The 20444-nt window shown below is 48.3% G+C and overlaps 1 protein-coding gene across 1 annotated transcript in view; it reads left to right on the top strand.

Annotated features, from left to right (window-relative positions):
• The first annotated feature begins 1065 nt into the window (after window positions 1-1065).
• Window positions 1066-20444, top strand: part of EFNB2 (ephrin B2) — a 63937-nt gene continuing 44558 nt past the window's right edge. The window contains exon 1 of the mRNA XM_082365805.1: window positions 1066-1845. Coding sequence (XP_082221931.1) covers window positions 1724-1845 — 122 coding nt within the window. The 5' untranslated portion in view covers window positions 1066-1723. The remainder of the gene's footprint in view (window positions 1846-20444) is intronic.

Genomic DNA, 20444 nt, shown 5'->3' with positions numbered 1-20444 from the left:
TCTCCCTGCTGTTGGTCAGGTCATTTCTGCCGACTCTCCTTCGGACCCTCTGCGCGGTTAGCTGCGCGGGCTCTGGGTCCGGGTGGCCCGAGAGTCGTGCTCTCGCCCGCAGAGCGCGCAGGCCGGCCGCTAGTGGGCGCTGTGGGTCCGCGGAAGCGGCGGCGCGGTGGCGCTCGTCCCAGAGGCTCTTAGGCAGGCGCTTCGCCGGGAATCCAATGGAAGAATTCCTGCCGCCTCTCTGTTTCGGCGCTATTCGTCACGGTCACCCCTAAATTCCCGGTCACTCTGGGGAGGTATGAGCGCGGCCCGGAGGCTAATTAAGGAGAAGATCCCGCGGCGGGCGCGGGTGTGCCGCCGCGCACTCGAGGGAGAGATGCTGCCTTCGCGGGAAGCGAGGCGCGGAGGGAGCGGGGCCCGGGCGGCCGCGCCCCGCGAGTCGGCTGCCTCGCCGGCGCCACGTCCCCAGGAGTCGTTTTGCGTCTCCCGGCCCCACTGACTTAGGTCAGGCCCCAGCCGACGTTCGGTACCGAAACCAGGTGTGAAACGCATCACTGAGAGGCCTGGTGGGCGCGGCGAAGGGCTGCGCAAGCGGGGTGTGAGCCAGTCTACGCAGAGGGGGCTCTGCAGTGAAGGAAGAAGACCCACGGGAAGCCCACTGCCTTCCGCTCCGCAGGGAAAGTTTCGCCCTCGACGTTGTCCCTCTGCTGAAGTTTGGACACTGGCCGGGCAATGAGAGCGCGTGCTGGGCGCGGGGACAGGTGGCCCGGGCTGTCCCGTTGCCCAGTCGCCCGCCCCTACCAGCTCGGGGGTCGCCGGGTGCACGCGCAGGCCCGTTTCCTTCGCGGGCTCCCCCGCGCGCCGCTCGCGCCGCCGCCCGGGACCGGGGGCGGGGCTCACCTGTCAGCCGGCGCCCCGCCTCGCGGCGCCCAATGTCGGGCGGGGGCGGCTGACGGACCGGCCGGCCGCCCAACCGGCTCGCGGCTGCCGAGTGGCGGGCCAATGGGCTGAGCGGTGCGGGGCGGGGCCCCGCGTTTATAGTGCTCTGACAGCGCGCTGGCTGAGCTGACTCTCCTCGGCGGGGACGGCGGCGGTGGCTGGGGCGAGGAGACGCGCGCGGAGCTGGTCCCGGCGCCCTCCCCGCACACAAAGGCCCGCGCGCATCCGGCGCCCGCGGCGAGCACCGAGCCCCTCCTGCCTGCTCCGCGGGCTGGGAGCCGCGAGGACTGTGGAGGCTCCTGTGCGCCCGGAGACGCCCCTCGCCGCCCGCGCACCGCGCTCCGCGCTCCGGGACATGGAACCGCGCCGAAGCGGCGCCCGCGCGCTCGGGCCGCTGCCCGCCCCCCTGGATCTATAGTGCGAGGCGGCCCGCCGCCTCCGCCGAGCCGTCTCTTGGCCTTGGCCTTTGTGTCCCGGCCGAGCGCCCTCCCTGCCGCCCCGCGCCCGGCACCCTGGAGCCGCACGGGAGCCGGCTGTCCGAGCTGCGTCCGGCGCGGCGCCCCGGAGCCCCGAGCCCGCCGCGCCGCCGCGCCCCTCGCGTGCGCTCCCGCCCCGCGCTCTGAGGGCCCCGAGGGGAGCGCCACCGGCCTCGGCGCCCGCTGGAGCTGCTCGGCGCGCCCCGGAGCTGCCTGCAGTCTCTCCCTTGTCTGCCCAGAGGATTGGGGCTCCCGGCCCGCACCTTGTTCCTCCGACGCCAGGAGTGCGCGGAGCTGGGAGCGGCTTGGCCATGGCCGTGAGGAGGGACTCCGTGTGGAAGTACTGCTGGGGAGTTTTGATGGTTTTATGCAGAACTGCGATTTCCAGATCGATAGTTTTAGAGCCCATCTATTGGAATTCCTCGAACTCCAAGTAAGTCGCGTCCACGACCCCCCTCGATCGCCGCCCCGGGGTCCTCCGCGTCGCGCTGTCCCGGCGGGAGGAAGGGTCGGGCCGCGGAGCCTCGGAGCCTGTTTCTGGACCCTCGATTCCTCGCGCCCCCGGGTCCCCCACCACATTTTACTTCGTGGAGACTCCGCTCGGCCTTCCAGCCGGAGCGCCGGCCCTAAGGGGCGCTCTCCTCGTCCTCCTTCCCCCTGGGAGCTCCCCGGCGCTAAAAAAAAAAAAAAAAAAAAAAAGCCTCTGTTGACGCGGGTGTCGCGTTCGGGAAGGTGTCCGATGGCGAGGCCTGACCCTCACTTCCTCCAGAGGACGGGAAGCCGGGCCACCAACAGGCTGAGCGGCACGCAGGGGCTGGCGGGCTCCGGAGAGGCAGCGATGCTGCGCTCCCGAGGAGCGGCGGAGCGCGGGCCGGGGGCAGTGGAGCGCCCCGCGGAGAAGGGAGCCTGTTTTCCCTGGCACGCCCGGAGCTCGCGCGCCTCGGCGCCGCGCCGCCTGCCCGCGGGGTGCGCGGGGAGCTCGCCTGCTCGGGACAACTCGGGCGGCGGGCCCTTTCCTCCTCGCCCGGGAGACGGGCCTTAGGCGGCTCCCGGGGAACCCTCTGCAGGTCGGCCTCTCCCTTCGCTTCTGAACCGATGGCCCCGAATTCTGTGGCCCCGACAGCTAACTTGATTTTTTTTAGAGACGCTTTCTGCAAAAGCTTAATTAAGGCCCTGCCCAGTCGACGCAGCTCCTGAAGCCTTCGCGCTTGGGGAGCCTGGGCGGGAATGGGATCCTTGGATCCGACTTGCTTTTATCAAACAGTGCAGCCGGGAGAAAGCCAGGCCTTGCGGAGATTTTCAGTCCGAGCAACCAGAGTTCATTTAGAATTTAGAAGAGGCGATCCATCCATAAATACATATGGCCGTGACTCGTAGTCATCTGTGCATTCAGGGTTGCATATTACCTCATTCTGGGGATACATTTCGAACCCTAGTCAAAAATATTTTACAGAATCATGGAATTTTAACCTTGGGAAACTTGGGGAAAGTATGAAGACATTGGCTGTTCATACTTTGTCAAAAGCAAAATCAATGACTTAATTTGAGCAAATCGGCCATGGATTTAGAAAGAAAGGGATGGGGGATCGATTTAAAGATAACATCGTAGTTAAATAATTATATCCACTCTTAAGAGTGGTCAGTTTCAAATTCACCAACATGTTAAGCAAGAATTCCCTATTAAAGGGCGAAAGACGTCACCGCTGTAAATGGGATGAAACAGAGATTCTTTCAGGATGCTGGTTGGCACTTCCCAACACTGCTCCTGTGTAGAAGTTACTTAATGCAGCCTCCTTCCCTGGAGCCTGATCTTGGATGTACTTCTTTTTTTTCCCTGGGTGTAAGATCATCGTAATTGCTGAGAAAGTCGCGGCAGTGACGGCTCTGCTCCACCACCGCAGCGTGAGGCGCCGGGTGGTGCGGGAAAGCGCGGGGCTGGGACCTGCGGCCCGGGAGCTGGGGGAGCCGGGCCGGGAGCCGGGCCGGGAGCCGGGCCGGGAGCCGGGCCGGGAGCCGGGGGAGCCGTCGGCTTCGCTTTCTGCCTCCAGGGGTCACTCTTTCCTGCGCGATGCTCGCCGCGCCGGCCGCGCCTCTGCCCCCCAGGCCTCCTGCTCTGCGCCGCTTGGCGCTTTCGCTCGCCGAATGTCTTCGGGAGCCGCTTTCTGGTTTGGGGTTTCCCTCCCCGCCCCCCAACAGGATTTAATTTTTACATTTCTATCTTGTTTAAAGAAATTCCCATTAATCCCTTAAGCGTTCGGCTCAGTAGACGTTATCTGGTTTGTAGGATCACAAATACCTACTTGGAGAAAAAAAAAAAAAAAGGTAGAGCAGTCATTATTTCAGCCTAAGGTTTCGACACCAATGTCTTCTTTCCCTCGTGCGCTGGGGGAGGGGAGTACCTGATATTTACTCACTAGCCTCCTGTGAGGGTCGGGCTGTTTTTCTGAGCTGTGGCTACTGATTTAGACCCTCCTGGAGGCCTGCTTTTGGAGAAGCCTCCCTCCCCGCACAGACGACGTTGCTGTTGGCGTGATTACTTCTGCCCTCAAGAGTAGAATTTCTTTTAAAATTCGCACGTAATGGCTGGCCTAGAGGAAGGGATAATTTGTCCCCTGGAAAAGATCTGCTTAACAAAGTTATGCAGCTGAATGCTAGCTTGAGAGATCAGAAAGATTTCTTCCTGGAGGAATGATATGACAGAGCCTTTTCTAAGTTTGAGAATGAATTTTTAAAAAACCCAAAAAACCCGGTGCCAAGGAGTTGCCCTATTTGTTGGGGGAGTTTCATGTTTATTTCCAGGGAAAAGTTTCGGTCAGTAAATGGGATGGGGCAGGAAGGTAATCAAAGGCATTGAAGTTGCCCATCAGTTCCTCGGAACTGTGGAACAATTCATTTGTAATGAAGCAGCCATCAGTAATTAGATTTGTTTCATTCCGAGGTCAGCTTTTTTAGCAGGTGGTGGAAAGAGGGGGCGAGCAGCAGCTGTTTGGATACAGGGTCCAGAAAATCCTTTGTAAATTCACCGTCTCCATAACTACTTTAATCACACTGTCTGCCTCTCCCACTCCAGAGAGTTTTTGCAGTAGTGGGAAGAAGTTCCAAGTACTGAAACGGTAATCACTGCACCCATGGGTTCTGGAAGAGTTGTGTCAGTTGTAGCCATTCAGGTTGTGTAGTTTGTTGGTTTTTTTTCCTGTTTTTCTGTTGTTGTTTTTTTTTAACTCTGGAGAGAAAAGCAAAGCCTGGCTTAGCATTTCAGTAGAACAATTTTTTTCCAGCACGATGTTTTTGCCAAAATAAAATGGTTGGCTCTTTTTAAAAAAAGTATTGGTATGGTATTCTAGAGTGAATTACACTGACTTTGTTGAAAATTTCAGCAGAGCATTCATTTCTTATGTCTAGGGGTGCTATTCCCTAGGCACCATATACTAGTTAACCAAGAGTTTTGCTTTTCCCAGGTCATTTTTTCCTACATAATGGTGAATTCCTGGTATTGATTGCCTTGATACAAGAGAATGGCTGGATAATATCCAGATAACCTATAATACGTGGGCTCCACCACAGTCAGGCTCTGAATAAATATGGACCTGTCAGAGATTGATAAAATAAACTACAGTGGGTAGTGCTGTTTAAACAGTCCATTCAGTACCATATATAAGCCAGCCTGCCTTCCATTGTGTCTGAAATTCTTATTTTTGTAGGTAAACAAATGCACACTCAACACGGATTGAATAGCTCCTTGAACTGTGCTCCCCAGTTTGCGTTTGGGTTAATCTTGTCGGTTTTAATATAGAGAGAAAAAAAGCCCAAAGCACCAAGGGGTGGAATTGTTAGTGCTTTCACATTCACATTCCTCACATTTTGTCAGGATGATAAACTGTAGGTAATGGACTGTCGCTGTTCCGCGGGACGACTGAGCGGGGAGAGCACAAAGACAGGACCGCCGCGAGGTCGCACAACATGTTTGGGAGCCGTCTTTTCAGACGAGGACAGAATTTATTTGGGAATCGTGCGTCCAGGGACTGTACTTTGTAACCTCGGCAATTACAGCTTCGAGCCTCAGAAACGGGAGCTGGAGGTTAAGATGATTCTGTCAAGCACTTGCTTCTAAATCTTTCACAAAGCGCAGCTCTTGACGCTTGTCCCAGGATGCAAAGAAATGCAAATGACTCCAGCATTCCGAAGTGTCCCTGACTCCCAGGCTGAAGCGGGGAGACAGGTAGCTTAGCTATCAAGGCCCAGACCAGCTGAGAACTGCCGATGGGCATGGTTTCTCTCCATACAGAGTCAGCTGGAGAGTAAACGGTATGTTTAGAGTAATTATCGGTAAAACCTCTTATCTGGAAATTTACAGAGAGGAATCCTTTGGTGGGTGGGTCAGCGTGAGAATTACCCGCAGAGGGGCATGCTACCTGGCCTTGCACTGAAATGCTTCAGGTAGCGCCAGGGAGGTTGAGGGTGACACCCACCATCCGGCAGCGGTCCCCAGCGAGGTCACCTAATGGGCAATGATTTGAGATCCCAGCATAACTGCAGGGACGCGTCACAGGAATAGGAGTGGCGGGGGAAGGAAATACAGACGGGAGACCCTCGTCAGAAAAGAAAAAAAAAAAAATCTAAGAAGGACATTTCTTGAGCATTTCATGACAACTTTATTCTTAAACTCTCCCACTGCAAATTAGACAAAAAGAAGGGCTCTTGTAAGGAAAATAATCATTGAAATGGTACTCGGGCCCACCCAATCTCCGCCTTCGCTGGCTGCTGACCTAAAGAGCCTGTTTTTCAGGTCATCTACCATATATCTACATAGATTTGCTTATGAGCTCGCCCTTTGTGTGGTGGAGTAGAGCCTTAAACAGGAGTGTTCAACTGTTTAAAATATTTTGGTTAAAATATGCAGAACCCATAGAACTAGAAGCTTCTAGTCGGGAATTAGTTCTTTCAGGGAAGAGCTCCCCTCCACACCAGTTTTTTTTTTTTTTTTTTTTTTTTTAGGGGAGGAATTAGAATGAGGCTGGGAGAAGGGTAGAAGAAAAGCAAAGAGGGAAGGGTAGGGTATGGGACAGGGTTCCGAGCAGCTTGGAAAAACTCCTGTGGCTTCATTGTCTCTCTAAAGCCAAAGAATACAAAGACATAAGCAATTCAGCCCTTCTCCCATGATGGAAAATGTAAACCGTGGACATGGCTCTCCTGTTTGACTTGTTTAATTCTCATTTTAAATTCAGTACTATACGAGCCGTGTGAACTCTGAAGATTTCTTTAGTAATCCATTTTGTAGTTCCGAATCAAAAACAAAGTGAAAGGGTCTGACACAATTTGCTTTTATTTTTAGGCAAATCAACCCTGGTCATAGTTAATAAGGGGATTACAACCCAGACTGGGTCTTTACAGATGTAATGTAAATCAAGGGCAGAGTATAAAGAAACTGATCCCTTTTGATTGAAGTATGGTAAAAAGGCATAGAGAAACTAGCAGCGGTAATCTGATTGTATGGCAATAAAACCACCATTTTCTGTCTTTCAGATAAAAATAATGTGGTAAATCCATGCAGTTCATAAGATGTAAAGGCAGATAAAGGGTGAAGCCATGGCAACATATAGATTAGCTGGATGTGGGCAATGACATGTCTCTGAAAAGGGTGTAGAAAGGAAGGCCCTTGCTCCAGGCTGTTGGCTATTATGTGTGAGCCACACAGACTTGGAAACTCGGATTAGAAAGTATGAAAGCCCCACTTGTGGCCCGGGATGGTTGAAGCCGGGAAGAAAAGATGCTCAGTTCTTGCTCATTGGTGGCGGATAATATGGCAAAGGTAGATTCCATTGACTGCCTTTTCCAGAGATTGAGATTGGGGGCTGATTAAAACTTCAGATCACTGCAGTTAGTTCAGGCCTGCAAGGTTTTGCTTTTTAGCTCCTGGCCTGACAGTGGCGGCCGTTCTGTAGGATTAGCTGCAGTTGGCGGTGCTTGCCTTCATCTCTTCGGGCTCCGGGCAGGGACCTGCTGGGAAGGAACAGAGCCCAGAGGAGCTAGGTAGGCCCAGAGGGATCCGAAAAGAAAACACAGACCTTTTGATTTCAGCCATCTTTCAGCCCCGGAGAAGCCGAGGTAAACATTATACGTTGTCCCCCTCCCTCTGCCAGAGAGCTCTCCTCTATGAGTTTTGTCTCTCCCACCCTGGAAAAAAACATATAATAAAACAAATAACAGGGGGAATTGAGTTTTCATTCAAATCGGTAGTAATCCAATATGCCCAAACCAACGGGCCCTGTGGAGATGGTGTTTCACTCCTGTGAGTTGAGCTGAATGGGACAGGCCCCTTTCGTGTAAACGATAGGATTATAAAAGTGTGAGTGCTGCCAGCTTGAAAGTTAAAAACAGCAGAAGCTCGCCAGGCTGTTGAATCTTATTGCCCTCTGTCCTGAACAACCTTGTAAATAAGCTGGGCTTTTGTTTTGGCCGTCCACACTTTCCATTTTAGTCGTTACCCAAAATCAGCCATTGAAGCTGTCATTGGGTTCCGGGCAGAGTGGCATTGCAGTTGCGTCAAGCCGGAAAGGAGATTTGTGCTTTATTGCCCCCTATTTGGAGCCCTAGAAAAGTCCCAGCATTTCTTTAGGAAAGTCTGAACTCTTAAGACGCTGACAATACTGAAAGCTTACAAACACCCCAAGTGTCTGTCTTGCTGGCGTGGATGGAGGGGATTCAGGGCTGGTCTCTGAACAGCAACATGGGGACTTTCTAGAGGAACACATTCTATGTCTGAAGATCTTCACTAAATCCTAAATATTCTATTTCAGACCCATTTCGTGGATTTCGTTCCTAATTCTCAGAGAGCTGACTCAACTGTTTGGAGCTATGGATTTATTGCATTTGTTGCCTGTTTTTCTGGTCATTACTGTGTCGCTTTCACCATTTTAAAACATTTAAAACATTGCACAGAGACCTGCCCTACCCAGTGCCAGCTACTTTACCTTCCTTTCTAATTTAATTCAGAAAACATATCAAAAGATCCAGTGCATTTGTCCAGATTCATCAAAGAGAACGGACACTCCCTAATTTACAAGCTGGTCACATCCCAGCACCTTGCATTCTACATCTGACAATGATTGCTAATGGTCCATTCAGCCAAAGTATTTGCTTGTTAGCAGGGAACAGAGCATGATAAATGTCCAGCAAGCTTGCGGCCTCCTTCCGCCTTTCAGATGCAGACTGGTGCATATTTATGGTAGGCAAAGGACAAAAGGAGGGGCTGAATTGCCCTGGCCTCCAGCTTTCTATGAGGAACAGGGTTAAAGTGATTAAAGAAATGATATAGGAAAGTCCTGCCACTTGTTTACAAACCAGCGTCCAACACGTAGCTTTGCGTTCTACCTGCAAGAACCTATCGCAGGAGCATTAGGGATAAGGATGGTTGGATCCGGCGACCCAGTGAAAAGAGTAGGCGATAAATTATGAAATGTTTTCCATGCACACTGAACGCCAGGTGCACCAATTTCTGTGGCTCCTGCAGAGAATCAGCAGAGGCTCTTTATTTCCCTTTTCATGTATAGATATCAAATATGTAATTCTAGTCCAAAGCATTTTGTGGTTTTGGACACAGACGTGCTGGTTTCAAATGAAAAACCATAGTAGGAGAAAGCGCCATTGAAGGAAAACAAGTTGTTTCTACTCTTAGTAATCCTACAAACAAAATATGAAGAAAAAATTGGCAGTAGTGAAGTGTTAATAGTTTGCTGTTTCCATTCTCGAGAGCATGGGTAGGTAAATGTTCTAACTGCTCAGTGGTGGGCAAGCATTCAGAAGGCTATGCGTGAACCGTGCTTTGAAAACTTCATTTTCTTCATGTTTTCTATATGAAACTCTTAAAACAATCCAGTTCGTTTTCTCAATTCACGTTTGGTTGCATCCAATTTTAATTACGGTCCTTGGATCCTTCTACCAGTACTTGCTAGTTACGTCTCTCTTGCCTCTGAGGCATTACTCTGTGCTTTTCACATACTGATGACTCCCGTATCCCGCCAGAGTAGTGATGAGTGCTACCCACATACTCCTGTGCACATCAGAAGCTCTGACCTGCAGAGCCCGTGTCTGAAATGCCACCTTCCAGACTCACTCCAGCCTCTCGTGTTCCAGCTGAGGAACCCGAGGTCCAGCGTGACACCACCACCTACTGAAATGCTTCTGAATCTCGGTCCTTGCTTTTTCCCCCTGTGAAGGTGGCTCACTCTGGTCTGAAACATGTGTCCTGAATGAGAACTGTCTGATGAGTGAGTGGGGCTGAGCCAGTTACGTCCAAGTCCCGCTCAGAATGCATCTACCTGCAGAAGAAGTTAGAAAATGCCAGTTTTCACTTAGCTTACCAGAACTATATTTGGGGTACATTTCAGATAAAAACAGGCTCTCCTAAGCCCTGCATCCCCCTTTGTCTATGGGAAAATGGATCTTCATGAGAATGGACTGTCCTTAAAGTTCACGATTTCCCTGAAATGACTGCTCTCTCTTTATGGTGTAGATCAAACATAACTTCTTTAAATCTTTTCTCTGTAATCCCACGGCACTTTAGTTAAATACCGAGGGCATTGGAGGAACATGGTACATGGCTCGGTCATGATTCATATGCAGGTCTTAATCCCCTTCACCACCCTGCCTATCCCTAAGAGGCAGGCTCCAGAAGGCTTTCATGTCATCGGTCTCTGCCGGCGAGCACTGGCATCCAATGAGTATTACTCGGAAGAGCAGACACAGCCCAGATGTCTGTTCCTGGCCGCTCCCATTAACAAATCACCTGCTACTGGAGATCTACCTCCAGCCCCGCGGCTCTAGAACTTCAGGGCATCAGAATCACTTGTTAAAACAGGCTTGCCGCCCGCCCCCCAAGAGATCCAGATTCCTGAGGTCTGGGTGGGACTTGAAATTCACATTTCTAACAGGCTCTCAGCTGATGCTGCTCTGAGACCACACCTTGAGAACTGTTGCCCTGGATCACATTTTCTTGGGTAACAACTTTTTTTGGGTAACGACTCAAGATTAGATCATCATCCTCTTAAAGGCTGTTGTGGATTCCTGAAGAAATCCGTGGCCCTTGCCTCCCTACTCTCGGCTTCCGTTCTTGCTTGGTTGATTGTTGACGGTAGATAATTCGTTGATTTGTTGGACAAGCATTTATGAACTGTGACCTCTGTTACACTAAGCTCTGAGAATACAGTGAAGAGCGATCTCTAGCCTCAAGAGGCTTAAATCCTAAGGGAGTAGGGGGACTCCCTGGTGCAGGAAACACATTCTGTGCCGTGGTGCGTGGCAAGTGTGGCCGTGAGAACGGAGGAAGGTGGGGAACGGAGTTCCTCCCGGGGGAGGGGAAACTGAGGCAGGAGAGACAGCGGTCCAGGGAGAGCTCCGAAACAAAAACCACAGTAAGCAAGTCAAAGAAACACATTTCAGGTACGGGAGGTGAGTATCTACACTGTACTTCTGTAATCATCTACATTGTTTCCTACGTCTGAGCAGAGCTCAAAGACAGATTCCCACAGATGAACAAATAGACCCTGTGGGAGAGCTACGCCAGCGATTTCAGCCGCCTTATCCTCATGAGAATTAGCAGTACCTTTTGGTTTTCAGAAGGTCTGTGCTGATAATGGAAAAGGTCAGGCAGTTCAATTGAGCAGAGCGAGCCGGGCCAGTGCTATTTTAGTTTAGTGAAGAGGACGTGCCTTGGAATCTGGCTGTATGAGCCTACTCCCAGGTTTGTCATTTTTTTAGCTGTGTAACTTTGGGAGCAGAATCCTCCGTGTCTCTCACTTGTCCCGTCTCTAAAATGGGGACAGTAATCTTAACAGGACTGAAGAAAAGCAATAAAACTGTGGTCAGGATTTTAAAGACCTTAGCTCTGGACTTAGCACAACGAACCAATAAATGTCACCTCTTGCTGTTGAAAGTTAATTGAGCATCTACTGTGTGCCTGTCTCTGGTTCAGTTTGCCTTCTACATACAAATGCAGAATAAATAAAATGCTAGTAAAGATTATGCCGTGGCACCTGTGCCTTTTCAAGCCCCCGATGTTATATGGAACCTTGTTTAGCTGCCAGACTTCACTCATTCTTGCAGACCTCTCTGCTACAAGAGGCACCTTTTTATTTCCCTTCAGCTGCCAAATTAGATGCTCTCTCCTCTGCTTCCTACGCTGATGCTTTGTTGTAACATTTGTAACCCTGAATTCATTCAGCTTCTCCACCGTGGACGGGGGAGGGCCTGGGCTGCATCCCCTTTATGTGCAGGGCACAGTAAGGGCTTGGGTTGTTCAGTGAATACACGAAGGCAACCCATAGGGGTGACCAGTGTAGCCTTTCTGCATTAACGTCACATGCTGTTTCTTATTAAGAAACCTCCTTACCTGGTGGACACGGTTTGTTTCATTTAACAGCAGTGGTATAGAGCACATACGAGGGACCAGTGGCTGTTCCAACTGCTGCACAAATACTGACTCATTAAACCTTCATAATAACCATCTGAGGGAGATACTTTCATGATCCCCAATGGGGAAACCAAGGCAGAGACTGGTTCATTATCTTGCCCAAAGTCATATAGCTAATAAGTGGGTACCGTCTGTATTTGAACCTGAGTATGCTGTTTCCGGGATCCTTCCTCGTAATTCTCCAGCTCTCTTTCTTATGCTGTGGCATGGAGTGATTAGAAATCACATAATTAAATGAAGCCTGTGTTTGCTCAAAGCAGTACATACGAGGTGGATTAAAAGAAGGTTTTGCGTATAATTCTTCCCTTGTCCACCTTGATTTATAATCTTTCCTATGATGGGCATGCGGTTCTAAATGGATCCTTTGAATCTTTGATAACGAGGTTCTACCTGGTGGAAACTCGATAGTTATGAAAGTCTATCATATTAATGCATTTATTGCATGTTATTCCTTTGACCCTTAACATTTTCGTTTTAAAAATGGAAACATCTGATTGTTTCTTTGCTGGGAGAAGACAGGGTCAGGTTTCGGAGGAGAGTTCCATGAGGTTCGATGCCACGCGTGTGTCAAGCTAAGGAGATAGTATGACATCTTTTTTAGAGTCCAGTCACAATTAAATGCCATTTTATTTTGGATTTGGGGATCTGTGCCAGCTTCCAGCTTGTCAGAGCTGAGAAGACTCAAATCAAGTCCAGGCCTATTTCTACAGCAAACTGGGCTTCTGGCTCCCTGCCTGTGGATTCATTCAGTGTAGCCCATCTGGCTTTTGATGTTCTGCGAGTTTGGAGCAGTTTGTTTCAGGAAGCAGGGCGGGGAGGATAGGTGGGCCTGGGGTGCTCTTGACTCCTGAGCAGCCGCTGGTTGCATCCCCCCAGGGCTTAGGGTCTGCTCACCTGCAGCCCTCAGGGGTCTCACACCACCAGGTCCTCCTTCCTTTCAGAGCTGAGGGCCTCGGGCATCCTCTTACCTCCTCAGGTCCAGTTCCCCTCCCTGAGTTCAGTAGCAGCCTGAATAACTCAGGGTGTTGAACGTTGTGTTTGTTTTTTGGTCAGGCTCATTCCAGGCTGCTTGTGGCGACGGAGCAGGAAATGTATTGTCCTCAAAGTTACAGTGGCGCACCATTCACTTCTTTTTTCCTGCTTTATGCAGTTTGGGGACGATCTGTGTAGGAGTCAGTCTCCCAGTCCGGGTTTTCCTCCTCTTTGACGTTCACAGCGCAGACCTGACTTGCGGAGCTGCTTTCTTTCTTCTGTCTCCTGCCCCTGCTCTCTGGGCTGTGGCAGAGCCAGGAGAGGTCCAGGGGAAGGGCTGCTGTCACCCGCCCACAGCAGACCCGTCCCTGACCCTCTCTGGAGCCAGGAAGAAGGAAGTGTCCAGAAGGCGGCCGGGTAGCTCGCTGTGAAGGGCTAGTGCACAGCCGTATAAATTGTGTTGGTAGATTATGCTTGCCTGGCAAGGGGGATCTCCGCTTATACCAAGAGAGAACTAGAGTCTCGTCTCTTTTTTTAAACCTTACTTATGAAAGTGCTCCTTCTATGATTCCACAAACACCCATTTGACGCAAGGCACTGGGGTGGGGTTCCCGGGGTCCAGCGGGGAACAGGACAGGCTCAGTCCTGGGGTCACACTCCAACCTGGAGAGCGGACATCACATCCCCTTGGTACTTGTACTTTCTTTCAGGGCTGTTTTCCCCACCAAAAGGAGAGGTGTCATTCACCCATAAAACATGGGTGAATGGTCTGTCTAAATAGGCAAGATTCTTTGAAAAAAGAAAAAAAAAAAAAAGTGTTGATGGAAATGAAAGAGATGAGTAGGGTTGATGGAAAAGGTGCTCCTGAGCGCTCGATTGTAATACCACGCGAAGATCTTAAGTCCATTTCTTCAGGTTCTTAAAACGCCAGTCCGTTTCTTTCTGTATCATGTCCACATGCTTTTCCTCCCTGCAGGGCTCCCACTCAGGTGGATGAGCACAGGGATGTCCACACTTAGGTGTAAAACAGCCGAGAACCAGCTCTTTCTCTAGGAAAGCCAGTTTTCTTTCTGGGGCCTCACCTATGAATAATGAGAGTTCCACCTTCCTTTGTAGACTCTTGCTAAGAGCATGGTTTGGAACAAGACAGTACAGGTGCAAACAAATTACACTTGGGAAAGAAGCTTGCACCGTCTCTTGCCCCCGAGGGTTATGAAATCCCCGTTTGGATGATGGGGGTGCGTGGTCAGGCCAGCATGACAAAGGTTGGCCTCCGGGATTCACTCCCCAGCCACTTTCCCACTGCACATCTCGGCATCTCAGCCCTCCTTTTCCAGCCCCCCCCGACTTTTGCCTCAGCTAGCTACGACATTCATGGCATGATTTTTTTTTTTTTGCAAAGTTTTGAGGGAGGAGATGTTTGGATCACTTTCGTAAATAAAGACCTCGATTTTTTGTTTTGTTTTGTTTTGAAGTAGGTGCTTGATTTTTGTTTTTAATTCCATGCCAGAGATTAACTAGTCTCTGTGAACCTGGGAAAAGAAAACGATGATCTCTGCCCATCACATGCTTAAAGTCTGACTTACCAATGAAGATATCTATTCCAGCGTCAGCTCGTTACAGGCGATCCTTCTGTGAATTGGAGGGTTTTGTTACAGTGGAAATTATGGTACGGATAAAAAAAATTAAATACATACTTGTGTTATTTTCCTGAACGAAAATTTAAACGGTGAGCATCTTATTTATCTTTGAGCATTGGAAAATGAAATTTACTTTAGCCACCAGTGTTTTGAGCATTATATCGCAAATAACAAACAGGATTAACATCACAAAGAGTCAGCTTCCATTCCATTGTGCAGCATTGTAGGCTGTGAAATTTGATATTATTTTGACTTGTATGGTAATTGTAGAATGACAGAGGGAAATGGATTAAGTTGAAATAGAAGGATACACCTCAGGGCACACAGACTGCCCAGTGCAGGTGGAGGTCATTGGGCCAAGAATGGGGCCCCTGAGCGCTGTCCCTGCAGATCAGAATTTTATAAATAAAACTCTGCTTCATGCTGCAGTTTACGGTTCTTCCAAGTGTCTGCACAGATGAAGAGGCCACCTCCCCGGGCAGAGTTGCAAAACCGGATCAGGGACCTAGAGGCTCACAACACCTGTGAACTTCAGTGCTTCTCATCTTTCCTTGCCTTGAAAAGATGCTGCTTGTCGGTGTGAAGTTTGAAATGCACCCTGCCCCCCACTCTCAGCTCTCAGATTTGGAACCCTGTAATGGTCTAAATTGTAGAGCCTGCTTTTAGGCACCTCTTCTTTTCCTTGAATACATCAGTTTCATGTTGCAGATGATATTTGTTTTTAGAAAAGTGTGAAAGAAGGGGCACCTGTGAAAACAGACAATCGTCCCAGCACCCATACAGCAGAAAATGCCAATTAAAGCCTCCAATTACTACCTTATTTCTTGGAGCTTTAAAGCCACTGAGAAGATAGTGGTGCATTTACTTGAAGTTTTAAGGTAATTACTTGTTCCTCCAAGCGTGGTGTCTGGTAACCTAATTCTGTATCCGCCTGACACCCGTATAGCGACACCCCACTATCTCTCTGGTTTCAGAATAAGTTTGGGCAGAAACTTGTTCTGATATGAAAGTGCAAAAGGGGGCAGTAAAGTGCTATCCACAAAAACAGAAAAATTGTTTCCCCCAGTATTTCTTATGGCCGATATTACCTGAGTCTTTCTTGGGCCCCAGTTTTATTCATTTATGACAAACTCCTCTGTTTGGGGCATTTGGAGTTGATCTTACTAAGCCATAGCAGCAATCTAACATTAAACAGAAGTAAGGCAAGCCCAAGTATCCTGCCTGTTTATGAAATATGCCATCAGATTCACATACTTGTGAATGTAAGTCATTTTTTTTTCTGGGGGATTTATGTTCCCAAGTGTACAGAGCATTTCTGAAAGGAATCTCGGGCTTCTGTGTTAATGCTGTGTTAGCTCCACATAGAGCTGGAAGGCCCCAAGTGCATGGGGAGGTTATGGGGTCAAGGGTTTGGGCTCATCCCTAGCGGCGAGCGTCTTTTGTCAGGAAGGAACTGGGAAGATGAGCCTCAGTGACAGCAAAGCAGCAGTGGCTTGTCCTCCTTCAGAATCTCAGACGAACCAGTTTACAAACTGACTGCTCTTCCTCCGCAGCCTTTGACATTTAATTAAAACTAAAAGCATTTTCTGGGAAAAGTGCATGTTTTCCAAAGTGTGGTAAACTCAAAGTGTACTTAATACAGAACTCTGGCTTGAGAATAAACCTATTCTTTGGTATAATTTGGGGTGTGCCAACTGCTAGGGTAATAAACTTGTTCCTAAAGCTGGGATTCAGGGTCCCTGAAATGTTAGCCAACTCCCAGATCTGTGCAGTTGAATGATGAAGCATAAACTGTACCCCATATTTTTCATCTATTTGAATAAACTAGTTGTGTGTTACTACAGCTTTTGTAGACTCAAGAATTGATTTGTTAAATAGACCACAATTCAGAGAAGAATAATTTTATTTAGTTGCATTCTCAGAAAATACATCACAAAACAGTTTAAAAAGTCTACCGGCCTTGAATATTCTGTTTTAAACCAGAGTGATGAAAGATTGCTCAAGAACACGATGGTTTGTTCTTTGAAACTGTACATTGAAACGTAATGTTCCAATCTGATCGCAAAAGCATTTGATGTTTATTGCAGAAAATTATGAAAAATACAGAAAGCTAAAAATTACCCCAAGTCTACCATCCAGTAGCCCAAAGCAGCCGCAGATAAAGGCTCCGTGTCTGACCAAATCTGTGTCTGTATCGCCAGCAAAATGAGCAGAACAACACACCACCTACTGTGTATGTGTGTATATTTTCAACCGAACTTAGCCATTTACTTAAAATAATCATGTACTCTAATGATGGAGTTTTGAAACGAAAGGAGAAATCCGTTCTCCATGGAAAAGTAAAGTCTGTTCACTCAGACATTGAATCTTCTTTTGCTTAGCAGTTTGCTCCAGAGGGAGAAGAGTAGCATCTGTAGGTCTCTTTCCCCCCAATTTGCACATTGGCAGGATTTGCACTGGTCCTGTTACGTGAGTAAGACGGTCCTCTTTCTCAGGCGGATGATACCTGCCGTAAGTATGCAGAACTATTAGATATTTAAATAGATATTACAGTTGTACGTGTACAACAGTGCACAGAAATGGCTCTGGATCTGAGCTGACACTCTTTAAATGAGAAGCACTGAGACCATGTCTGTCTGGAGGGGGTTTACGTGACCCAGTTATTTGTTTGGACACAGAAAGTGGTCATTCCTGTCTACATCCTTTCATTCTGATCTCTTTCATTCTGTGCCAGTTTGATATTTTTGCATTTGGCTACAATATATTGATTTGCCCTTGTTTATATGGTAGTTTGGCATATCCTTCAATTATATATCTCCACGTAGTATTTCCCTCAGGAGAACAAGGACTTCTTACTTCAAATCTCCTTTCACAGACTCTTTCAGCATCAAGGGACTATAGTGATTTGGCTCTTCTTCTAGGTTCACCTACATATTTTTGGCAACCTTGAAGAAAAGTGTAAGAAGTCGTTGCACAAAATGACTGTGTGCATATGTTATGATCGGGTGCAGATGCAGGAGCGGGAAGGGGAAAAAAGAGAAGCAAGGAAAATGGGGCATCCATGGGGGGTTGGGGAGAGCAGCTGTGGCTCCACTACCCAGCGGGCCCCGAGCATCTCAGCTCCTGGCTCCCGTGGATCTTGCTGTTCCATCGGGCCAGGTTCAGAAGTCAATCAAGCAACCATTGCCCCCATCTGATTTACCCTGTGACACCTGGGGATGCGATGCTGGTCGACAGAAGGGTCCAGACTTGAGATCAAAACATGTGATGTTCTGATCAGTCAAAGACAATTGTGTGTCGTGACCCCTGAATTCTTCAAGTGGCAGGTTTTGGCTTTAAATGCATATCATGCTAGTTTTTGAAACAAGCATGTGTTCCTAGAGTGGGTTAAAACATTAAAGAATATTGTGTCGCCAGGGAACTCTAGTCAATATCCTGTGATAAACCAAAATGGAAAAGAATCTGAAAAAGAATGTATATGTATGTATAACTGGATCACTTTGCTGTACAGCAGAAATGAACACATGGTAAATCAACTCCAACAAAATAGATTTTAAAAAAAGAATGTTGTGTCACATATGGCTGTATTATTTTAGAAGTTCCTACAAAGATGAATATAAAGTTGAAATGTCTAATTGAGATTATTAGAGATCTAATTTAGATTATTAAAGATTAAAGTCTAATGTGTGTTATTAGATTGATTCCCTGTGGAAGTATTAGAATTTAGTTTGGTGAATAACTTTTAAAAACTTGGATTCAGGTTGATAGGTAATCAGAAGGTAAAAACAGATTCTAATATCAAATCATTTCATTTCAGGGACTTCCCTGGTGGTCCAGTGGTTAGGACTCTGAGCTTCCACTGCAGGGGGCGCAGGTTCGATCCCTGGTCGGGGAACTAAGATCCTGCCTGCCACGTGGTACGGCCAAAAAAAAAAACAAAAAAACAATCACTTCATTTCGGGCAGGGAAACTTTGGAAACCCTGCTCAGAGTTTCCATTTTATTCCATGTTATACTGTCTCTGGATTTAGTTCAAAGTCATCACGTCTTATTGTCTTGCTTGGGAATGATTCACTGGGAAAAACCATAGGAGTTGCCTATTTCTGCTCAGCACACCCCACTGCTGTGGCATCCCAGGGAAGCCCTCCAGTGAGAGACACGAGACACAAAACCACAGCACCAATGCCCAGGAAGCAGTCCTGACCCCAGACTCTCTTGATGGGGAGGAAGATGCAGCTTCCGCGTCCCAGGAGCACAGCAGGGTGACTTGCTCAGATTTTGAGTACGTGGCCCAGAAAGGGATCTGGCCTCCTGTGTCCGCTCTCCTGTATAAGACAAGAGGCACTGTGAGTCTCCTTTGTTTTTTGTTTTGAATTAAAAACCAGCAGATAGGGCTTCCCTGGTGGCGCAGTGGTTGAGAATCTGCCTGCCAATGCAGGGGACACGGGTTCGAGCCCTGGTCTGGGAAGATCCCACATGCCGCGGAGCAACTGGGCCCATGAGCCACAACTACTGAGCCTGCGCGTCTGGAGCCTGTGCTCCGCAACAAGAGAGGCCGCGATAATGAGAGGCCCGCGCACTGCGATGAAGAGTGGCCCCCACTTGCCGCAACTAGAGAAAGCCCTCGCATAGAAACGAAGACCCAACACAGCCATAAATAAATAAATAAAAATTTTTAAAAAAACAAAAAAAAACCCCAGCAGATATTATTAAAGAAGACTTCTGACCACTTTTTTTTTTTTTTTTTGGATGTGGTTTAACAGAAACAACCTCACCTCTGTGGTATGGGTTACAAACATGGGCATTTTCCTCTAGGTGTCTTTGGCCACAAAAATGGACATTATCTCATCATACAAAAAGAAATCTGCATTGCATATTCACTAGGCAGAGTCAGTGTAGTAATTGAAAATTAGCTAGTTGTCACCACGCTAATTATTCTTAAAAAAAAAAAAAAGAAAAACATTTCCAAAGTCAATAATAAGACAAGTCTTATCGACTATTACCAAATATTCAGGGCATAGATGTGCTATGTGGTCTGACTTGTTAAAGCCTCTGAGCAATCCTGAGGTAACAAAATCCAAATATAAGTGACCTGGCTTCAGAAATAGAACTCTTTGGTTACTGGCTGGATTTTAACCTATAGGACGCATTGCTTTCCATTCGAAAATGATACTATTAAAAAATTCACCCCGTTTCCTTTCCACGTACATTCTGCAATTCTCATGAATCGTCTGGATCCATCTGTAATATTACATTTAAAACACAAGTTCCATGTGTGGTAAGTGTCTTCCTCACCCTTTGGTCCTTGGCTTCCCAGGACATGGCAGGGGTAGCAGATGGCCGCCCTTGTGATGGACGAGAAGATAGATCCTTCTGGCTGCTGAGTATCCTGATCTCTGAAGCCTGGGCAGATGCCTGCATGTGGATGGACTTTCTCTTAATTTCCCTTAACTTCATGGCTTGTCTATGAAAAGCTCAATTTAGGAAAAGCTGCATTTCCCCAAACCAGATTTATGCTTTCATGTGACGCAGCGAGAGCTGAGAAGTGTGCAGGCAAAGGGGCTTTTCCTGTCGCATCTCGCCTTTGGCCTGGCGTGTCTTCACCTGGTTTGCGTGTCAAGCCACATGTACAGGGACTGAATGAGGACAGTGGTGGAAGGTGCTTTGATCAGTGCTTAGCGAAGAGTAAGTGCTCGAAAGCAGCAGTGCTTCTGTTATTAGTGCTTCTGGAGGTGGTGAATTGCCTTGCATTTTAACTAGGAAGGGATTCCAGAAAACTGCCAATATTCATAAATCCTGAGAGAACGGGTCCAAAACTCCATCCGCAGTGCTCCTTGCTGTCCAGAAGCACCATCATACCGGAGGTGATCCCGCTCTGCTCTCAGCAACCCCCATCCCAACTCGAGCTCATCCTATCTTCAGAATTCCTTCCGTGCCTATGATCTGCAAATAT

Source organism: Balaenoptera borealis (assembly GCF_965194805.1).
Source record: "Balaenoptera borealis genome assembly, chromosome: 18".
Classification (NCBI taxonomy): Eukaryota; Metazoa; Chordata; class Mammalia; order Artiodactyla; family Balaenopteridae; genus Balaenoptera; species Balaenoptera borealis.
The sequence above is the reverse complement of the archived record's forward strand: the minus strand, read 5'-3'. Positions and strand labels throughout refer to the sequence as shown.